This window comes from Argopecten irradians, chromosome 3, assembly GCF_041381155.1.
Source record: "Argopecten irradians isolate NY chromosome 3, Ai_NY, whole genome shotgun sequence".
Taxonomy (NCBI): domain Eukaryota; kingdom Metazoa; phylum Mollusca; class Bivalvia; order Pectinida; family Pectinidae; genus Argopecten; species Argopecten irradians.
The window spans coordinates 7,183,904-7,194,053 of NC_091136.1; the positions used below are offsets into that span (position 1 = coordinate 7,183,904).

Genomic DNA, 10,150 nt, shown 5'->3' on the forward strand with positions numbered 1-10,150 from the left:
AACTGACATCAGATTGTGATTTCCGCGTATTTCACCAGCTTTCTTATACATTCAAATGTGTAATTCACTTGTCAATGATTGACTTTCTGAAGTTTCACCGACAAATGAACCCTTTCCCGATGGCAATGAACAATTCAAGTAACATTTATGGCCCAGATAAAATTTGCAGTTGTTAGAGTTAAAAGGAGAAATTTCATCGATCAATGATGAAAGGATGTGAAAGTAACAATACGATTACAGATACTGGGGCCCACCAGTAGTTGTGACGGAACAGTGGTCGTGATTGTGTGCATATCCTTCTGTGCGTCTAGATTTCCGAAGATTTCTGGAGCTGCTGCTGAATACATGATGGTACTTTTTGTTTATGTTGAAATAATGTGTCTTGAGATGCAAACAATTATTTTTTTCACGACTACTGTTCCTTCACGACTACCGATAGGGTCCCAGTAGGGAAGATAATTTTGACACAATCCTGTCTATGCTGACATGTTATATCATCAATGTATTATTGGTCCTATATACCTCTTATTAAAAGTAATATATGATAATTACATATAGCGCCGTTTTTATAAGACTTTGCATTATTAATATATCATATATTACTTTAATTTTATGTATTTTCTATAAACGGTAAATTACTGACCCCAAGAACAGAATATTTGAAATGTCAATAAAAGACGTATGCAATCACAAGGTTAACACAGGAACAATTTATTGATATAAAAATTGATACAAATAAGAGATAACACATTCATTACATCTTAACTCCTTGCTTGCCTTGATAATCGGACCATTATGTAACATCATATTATATTGCCTTGCAGTAATAGCATTCGTGGAGATACATAATAAAGAAAAAGGTTGGTAATGATTATCAGCAAATGTTTTTTTTAGTTATACTTGCAGTAACGACACGCTGTTCTGTTTAAAATCCCATCACACTGAAGCCTGTTAAACATCATCAACCACCCGGCTACATATTACTGCCAACAGGAAACCAAATATCATAAATACAATAACATACGGAGTATTCTACATACAGGGGATGCCGTACATAAATGACCTTAGCATTTAATAGTTCGTTAATCCGAATCACGTAACCAGTCATTCCACCTCCTATACGGTTTAGTGTAACGAGGGCTTTTTACTTATTCTGTTGAAAGTAAATACTGCAACATAATGTTTGCTCCTACCAAACAAGGCGTAAGTTTGTTCCTAAGTAAAGTTTGTTCCTAGGTAATCTCACAACATCATCACACAAATATTTACAACTGTAATCACACAATACACAATTGATAAATAAGACGAGTTATATTTCATTGATCGTTGAAGTTTGCAATAAAAGGAGTAGATGATATCTGCGATGTAATTCCGAACTTTAGAATGATGAAGAATGTTAGTGAATCTTTACAGTTATTGAAATAAATCACTAAAGTGCTTTAAATGAAATTGAAACTATACAGTTGTGATGAGTCTTCATTGCGAGCAAATGCAATGATAGATGATATTCTCCAATATCTCACGTGGTAGATGATTCAAGAGACTTCAAACTATATCAGTCGCGTAGCTGCAGCAGAGACAGAACGCAAATACAACCAGTAGAATCTGTTGAATAGAAAACAGACATGATTTAGAAATATTTTCAATTTTGTAGAGGTATATTATGTGACCAATATGGTAACTTACAAATGTTATATAATACTTCACCGAATTCCTGGTATCATGTCATATATAAGTCTCCCTTATATAAACACCGCCCTGATCTTTATTAGTTCCATATGTATTAATTATTCATATTGTACCGAAATATTTGTGATAAAGCAAAATTTCAAAAACTTATACACCTCGAAAATGACATGACGTCATAATTACGTTAAGTGATCATTCGTGTCTGACGCTAGCGTATTTTTGTTTAAACACCGCGATGTTATTTGTACTGCAGTATCAGCTGCCAATGGCTTTACATTTATTCATTAATGGTGGTACAGAACTTTAGTTAAAATCGCTTCAACACGGGTCGACATAATCCGAGCGTTCCGTTTTCGAGTTCGTACCAATTATACCAGAACACATCTGCTGTGTTTGTATTTGAAACAGCTTTTTGTTGAAAACAAGACGAAATTAAAATGCAATTCAAGGCTTTTAGAATTTTTTCATGATATTGCTTTTATATTCGTAATACTCTTAAGATAATATATGAATAATTAGATTTGGAATTCAAAGTTATCTTTCATATGGCTGCCGCAATATTGAGAAAGCCCAAATTTGTTTCATTAGCTGGTACCAAATGAATTTAGAACAGCTGGTACGAATTCGCATAAAGGTTTTGAATCATTCTTTATTTGAACAAAAACATTTGTTGGAAATATAATAATGGTATTCTTACGACGTGGCTCACTGTGCAAAACAGCGGTATACAGAGTGATAATAACATTGTGTAACGTACCTGAACCAGAACTGCGATCAAACACACGTAGCCCATGGCATCCAGTGTAGCCCCGAAAGAATTCATGATCTTATCAAAACAACCCTGGGATAAAAACATATTGATAATACATGGCTCATCTTTATATTTCGTCATAACCATAGTGCTATCTAATGAATGGTAAAAAAACGAAAGGAAACAAACACAGCGATTTTTAAATATTAAAATTACAATTAATACCATTTTCTTACAAGGTTATATTTCACGTACACTTGTTTATCATTTTTCTCTCATACGTTTTATTGCTATTTTACTTCTATGATCTGCCGCCATTTCGATATAAATAAAATTACTTCTATGATCTGCCGCCATTTCGATATAAATAAAAAAAATCAATTCTCTATACAAAAAGAATGCGTGATTTTTATACGCAGATCTCGCTGTTTGTATCTTTTAAAAAATAGTAATTGACGCTGTAACGTATCGAGGTTTTATATCATGAATAACCATTTTAAGTCCAGCCAAGACTCAGGCTTACCTCTGACCAGTATTGTCCGCTCGTGGCCGTATCGGTACAGGCTGCGTTTGAGTAGGACGCGTAGTTATTTTCAGTTACATCTTTACAACATCCCTTGGGTATCCGTTGAGCCGTACCTCTTCCCCAGGGAGTGTTGTCGAAATCATTCGATGTCGACGTCACGGGGTCAATGCCACAACACTCCATCTGCAAAAATTACAAAATATTTTTTTTACCTTTCGATTAATTAATTTCTTATTTAATTCATTTTTGTTGCTGTAGATAATTGTTTAGAATATCCACTTTTAGCCGTAGTTTGTTGTGCTTGTTTACAAATACTTATTTCGTAGATGACAATTGTATATGCTTTGTAGCTTATCTCAATAAATATTGAAAGAACAAGTAAAATAATGACGTCAACGTTTTGATATACTGGATGTTTTTGTCTATTTCACACAAACCAAATACCAGTGATTTTTTTATTCTAAAGAAAGAGCAAGAAGTTTTCTGCAAAAATCTGATGAAAGATAACATGATATATTAAACATATTTAGCATTGAGAGTTAATAATAACATGTAAAATCAGATGTATACAATGTATTTATAAAATTACGTGAACATATAGTAAAATATAGCATTGAATTCCCAGTATACTTATTGACTTACCTGCATAAACATATAGTTGAACGAGGAGGAGACTTCGTCGCTTTTGTCGAGGGCATCCTGTTTGTAACTATTTTGTAGCTGATTCAAGAATTCTTGCTTTATCGTATCATCCAACTACAGCAAAGCAAAATAGATTATGTAAAATAAACTAGTATGATATGATCATAATATAAATAAAATAATTAAAACAGTGGAATATATCACATCGAAAAAAAAATGATGTGGGGACATTTCCCAACATGGTGTTATATATTACTCGATAGCGATATCTATATTTAAGGGAAAACCTTCGAAGATGCTTGATTATAATATGTATATATCATGACGTTTTCTCAGTGAAAATACTTATATGAATTTAGCACTAAAAGTTCAACAGTTGTTATACGTCTTTTGTAAAGTATGTCGCCGTAAAATACATCACATTCACTAGTTTAATGATTGAGCTATCACGAAAAGGACGTTAGAATTGTACATGCTGCGGCCATTGAATTATCGTAAATACGAATAAAATTGGAATGCTTTTATTTCTCTTCCCTAATGTCTCCTGTTTGTATGGAACAATTGATCCTGTGAGGAAGGTTTAGGTTTGTCTCGTTGCCATGACACAGCAAAGAATACCAAAAAGTTGCTTCTGCTCCTGCTTAGCGCGCAGCATAAAGGAAGCGGATACGTGAACGATGGTTTGCCCGTTTTCACAAGTAGTATAATGTCCTCTCTTTTGACGACATGCTTTATTAAACTAGTAGCTTTTCAAAGGGAAAAAGGTGCACTTTTATACGTTAACACAACACGAAGATACCGCAGCATCCCAACGATGCATATATCACACACGTAGCACAACCAAAAGGAGAAGTTACTGTATATAGTTTGATGGTGCTGTGTGTCAGGATGACTTAGATAGACATTCTAGGTAGTTGTTTAATCCATCACTTAAATGCATAGATATGCCAAAATGTATAGTTTTGATTACATAGATAAATATATACATTTGTTCGTGTTCCCGTTTTTAGTGTAGAATTATTTTTATTGCTCATCTGAGTATTGCAACGACTAAGAACCGAATTTATGAGGGTAAAGGAAGCAAACTAATTTCAAAACAAACATTCCTATATAATAAGTCACCTTCGTTCAGGTAATTTAACTAAATTCGACCAAGGCGAGCTAAACAGCCAGATCTTTTACATGATTGGTGTATTATAAAAACTTTTCCCCTGTATTTTATACTATTTAGGTTTAAAATCCTACTACATGAACCATTTTGACTAACACATACAATTCATAAAGAAATGTTATAACATCGAGAAAGGAAAACTTTTCTAACACGACGTTATCTACATGTATCTAGTCTTTTATAGAATATGTTTGCAATATTAACGATCAAATATTTTCTTTACAGTATTTAAAATTCTCATTTTCTTATTGACACGTTTTCTCTACTCAAATAAAATGCCTGTCAGGTCAGTCAATACCATTGTTATGTGCAAACGAAATTGAAAGGTATCGCCATTATTTCAATAAATAATCGTTATGTGATAGATGCTAATACGCGATATTACTTATTTCAAACAAAAAGTCTGCATGCATTTTTGCAAATGGTTGGTGAAATACTGAATGTCTAAAATCGTTTGATACAAGTTTAAAAAAATCATCAATATAGATTTTTTTTTATTTTTATGGGTTAGTTAAAGAGACAATTCACTCGCACTATTTCTTTTACATAACCAAGAAGCAAATTATATCATAAATGTATTGTTCTACATTTCTTATGAAACATATAACGTAAAACATTGACAAATTCCACGACCTTGTTAAGTATTTTAATTAATATCGTCGAAATATAAAATCGTTGATCAATACGATTAAGCTGGTACAATATGGACGATGTACCCATACCCGAGTCAAAGTCACGCACATTAAACAAATGAACTACATAGCCACTGAGAAGGTGATAAAATGATTTTTAGGCAAGACAATGCACCTAATAAGGTAAACACACTACTTTCAGAGCGATTTGAGCAGTTCTAGACAAAAGTTGCATTACTCTACGAGCAAATGACAGGGTTCGGCATACAAGAAGTTTGATCACAGGGTATAATGGCGGACAGCGAGCGAGTTTGAACATTTCACACACATGTCGCCACAGTAGGCTTTTCAGGCATGTCACAGTAAAACCGACTGATCTAATTTCCATTAGAACTGGGTTTTTTTCCGATATATGTACAAATTTTAATGTTCTCTTAGACTGAATTGTGCCTTTAACAACCTAGTCTCTCTTATTGATTATTATCAATGATAATCGTATTATGTAAACCAATACCTACCATGGACCTCAGCAGGAAGAAGAATGCCAATATAATGATCTGGGCTATCAGCAATACAATAAGAATAATCGCGTACTGTAACAGAAACACATAATTACATTTGTGCATGTACATATAATCGCAGGACAAAACGTAATTATTCCTATAAAAAACGGCATGTCTTTCACGGTTACCATTGACTAAGCCATAACTAGACACATTTTGGAAGTCTGCCAATTTAAACCTGGTTCTGGGAAGTCCATTATGTTATAAACATAACAGAGTTAGTAATGATAAACAGCTTTAATTTAAAATACTTTGTTCTGTGATGTTTTAGTAAAGAGGTAAAATAGTGACAAATATATGTGCTTAAACAGTTCAGATATTGTACTTGGTCATTTATGCCTGTACTCCATCTTTAGTTCAGTTTAGTTCAAATATTTGTTCTCCAATCTTGTTTTATTGATGTTTACCTATATCAACATTATGTTATCTATCAAACTTGAATATTGGAGAAGTCATAAATAAATTATTATCAATAAATAATTAACAACAAATATTGTCTCCATTATTATTCCTTTGAGTAAAGCAAACATAGCTTCGGCCACTTTGCTCCATGTCACAAAACTGAGATGACATAAAGAAACGTTAATGAGTAAGAGTTCATTTTTTTCACTTACAACGACAAGCAGAGTTTTTATCTTGCAGCAGGCTCCAATCAACCCTATGGCGGCTATTGCTAATATCACTCCGCCGATTATGATAAACAGCATCGGTAGGTTGTTCGAAATGCTCCCGAGATTGACTCCGTTAAAGGATATTTTGTCGAGGAGGGGTGTAATCTCGTCACTTAGAAAGTCTATATTTGTAAACATTAGAATTCCTGGTACCATGATAGCCAGGCCAAGTACCTAAAAAAATTAAGACGTCAATAACGTTAGTATGATGAATTAAATGCTGTTTTGTTCATTGAACTGTTCTCTTTCTTTAAACTATTCTTTTTATCAATATGTGTGCTATTGTAATACTATAATGATTTAAGCCTTTGTATGAATTCCAACTAATTTAATTCATAAGAATATATTTTCTCATTGAGTAGACTATACAATTACCTCATGAGTGATATACAATTGGATGTAGATATTGTTAAATATAGTTAGTTTCCTCGTCTCCGACTCAAATCTAGCTCATTACAGTCTCACTAGCATAGTCAGAGTAGCATAGCCCCTCCGACTCAATTGTAACTCATTACAGTCTCACTAGCAAAGTCAGAGTAGCATAACGCCTCCGACTCAAATGTAACTCATTACAGTCTCACTAGCATAGTCAGAGTAGCATAACGCCTCCGACTCAAATGTAACTCATTACAGTCTCACTAGCAAAGTCAGAGTAGCATAGCGCCTCCGACTCAAATGTAACTCATTACAGTCTCACTAGCATAGTGAGAGTAGCATAGCGCCTCCGACTCAAATGTAACTCATTGCAATCCCACTAGCATAGCAATAATATTACTGATAGTTCATTATGTTCATGTGACAAAGAGGACAATTCTCACTTTTTGTTGCACTGCACAAATCATACGTTCGCACACATAAGGGTTCACATCTCCTGTGATACATCTGATAAACTGTTATTAATTGGTGATAGAGGTTTATACTTGGCCTAAAATATTGATTTGTTAGAGCCGTCAAAAGTTTGTAAGTTTATTGTAATAAGCATATGATAATACTTTAAAAAGACTGGTTAAGATAACACCTTTCTTGCTCTTTTGTTTATAATGTAGGACAGGTTCCTCCACAGCCGAGTTTTTATTTATCACTTTGTACATTCCACGTTCTCTCCTTTCTTTCATTTCATGATTGCATGACATAAGGATGTGACCTTAGTTTAATTAAACTCTGACTTTCCCATTATGTTCCGTGCATTTATTACATGATTAGAAAGAGTGCTTGTTTACTTATCATCATATTCATGTTGATGTTTTCTTATATTGTACATGTCTTCATTGAATAATAAATATGTTAAGTCATTGACAACTTACCATAAACACTATGTTCAATGCAATGATGACTGTTTTTGAGATTGTTTCCACGCAGCACACCATGGTGGACCTAACTGACAGAAAGAGAGATATTAAAAGTATTAACTTCAAAAATCGAGAAGATATTATATAACCGTAAATCAACACAAATCTGTTAAACATACAACAAAAACCGTCTAATATAAAAAAAAAAATCATTGTTTGAAACAAATTATTATAATTCAGAAGTGATTTTCTTTCATATAGTCATATGACGTTCAAGCGCTCGAAGAGTGAGTCAAACCAGTTCTCTGTGTTACTCTCCAAACACAAGTTGCAAGACTAACATAATGACTTGATAAAATTCTACATTGAATAATACTGGTCCAATCACTTGATAAAATTCTACAGATTATTTTCATAATCTTCGATAATTACACAACTTCAAAGTACTATGTAGACTGGCGCTGTCATATCCGTGACAGGCAGAAGGAGAATCAGGCAACAACATCAGTGTCAGTGCATTATCTGGGACTGGGCTGACAATTGGTAGTTATATTTTTTTTGTTTCATTTCATACATATTAATTATAGTTAGTGTTGTGTTATTTAATAGAAAGCTCTGTACAAGACCAAGTAATCCCAACGGGAATGTACATGACACGTATCACTGCACTATCATTATTTAATAGAAAGCTCTGTACAAGACCAAGTAATCCCAACGGGAATGTACATGACACGTATCACTGCACTATCAACGACTACCCCAATAATTAAACGGATGAAACACATAAACACATGACAAATGTGTATTTTTAAAGTGAATAAACTATTTTCGTAGATATTCTATTCATGTACAAATCTGTATCTAACTAGAAATCTACAGAAATAATGAGAATGAAAACCAAATGCAGAGATTACAATATCAGTATAAAGATATATATTAATACAGATTGCGCGTCTCAATACACTTAGACTTCAAACATCTATTGTTTTATTTGAATACGATTAACATATATAAAATAAATGATATTTAGAATCTGCGTCTAGCTTTTTACCTATTTACTCTGGCGTAGCTTACCTTTTTCTTAGTCGTAGAAGAATTATATTATGTCAAAACAAAATTAAACCTCCATCCACGGCTACTCAATCTGTAATGTGTCTTGTCAAAGTGGTAGCTAATTATTAAAGCTCTAAAATTAAGCCAGTCAAACGTGACTATTTAAACAAAGGAATTGACGTATGATTTTATCTCTCAGAGGTGACCTCAATGCACCGATCCTATTCAATCAAATGTCTCTACCCTAGACACAAGAGGATACACATAACGTTTATGCATACAGTGACAATGGGGCCTGTTTTTTAAACTCGGGATATTTAACCTTACCTACCCCACAGTATGTATAGAGTCTTACTTGTTTAAGCATTTAATTATATTTGAATATTTTCAGTCCGCAGCTTAAATTCCAAAAACACAATTTGGACATTTTTGCCATTACGTGATGTATGCCAAATTGAGATATATACTGATATGTCAATGAATAATTATCTTATACTTGTAAAAACTTTGACCTGAATTCGAAGATAACAAGCAGTAGAGCGAACACGCCGTCCAATACACACCGCTGGTAGGGTTATGTAATGGTAATGGTAATGATTGGTATCTCCCGTGTACATGACACAAAGGAGTATCCGCTTGTTGAGATATTTACATAATACCAATTTCGTTCAACAGCACTTAATAATAACAATATTTTATAATATAATCACTGCAACATAAATCACCACGATGACAAAGGTTGAATTTGCATTTATTGATGTCCCGGTTAAACTGTATCAGTTGTAACTGTGTTTTACTACGAGGTGTATATACTTATGTTCGAATCGTATTGGTATTCATACAAAGCCGATGGTTCTTGCTTCACAAAGCGTGTTTTATTGAATTACAAAATAATTATGTATACAAACTTCTTTATTTTTCATATAATCCACATGCCATCCAGTGGCTTCGCCGTGTAATTGTTATTGTTTTTGTATCGGCTTTTAACTTTGAACAAGAAATCCACTGTAACGTTATGGCAGAAACAATGAGGTGACGTCGGTTAGTCAAACGGTATAAGGGTAAAATGACTGCCATTGCTGAATTTTGCAGAACGTTTTGATATTCTCCTAAGTATAAGTTGCTGTAGCTATGTATCAGTTTTGTTTTCATTTCGTATAAGA

The 10,150-nt window shown here is 33.4% G+C and overlaps 1 protein-coding gene across 2 annotated transcripts; it reads right to left on the minus strand.

Moving 5' to 3' along the window:
• Positions 1-695: 695 nt before the first annotated feature.
• Positions 696-9,164, minus strand: LOC138317439 (tetraspanin-9-like). Of its 2 annotated transcripts, none has more exons than XM_069259109.1 (8): positions 9,009-9,164; positions 7,950-8,023; positions 6,589-6,819; positions 5,930-6,004; positions 3,609-3,722; positions 2,964-3,149; positions 2,447-2,530; positions 696-1,605 (listed from the first exon to the last, which is right to left on the minus strand). In XM_069259109.1, exons 2-8 carry the CDS (start codon positions 8,010-8,012, stop codon positions 1,546-1,548), a joined length of 813 nt encoding a protein of 270 aa, XP_069115210.1. In that variant the 5' UTR covers positions 8,013-8,023; positions 9,009-9,164; the 3' UTR covers positions 696-1,545. The 2 variants fall into 2 exon arrangements, with proteins under 2 accessions (XP_069115210.1, XP_069115209.1); XM_069259108.1 differs by having other exon boundaries at positions 7,950-8,019; positions 9,009-9,163.
• Between the last annotated feature and the right edge of the window lie 986 nt (positions 9,165-10,150).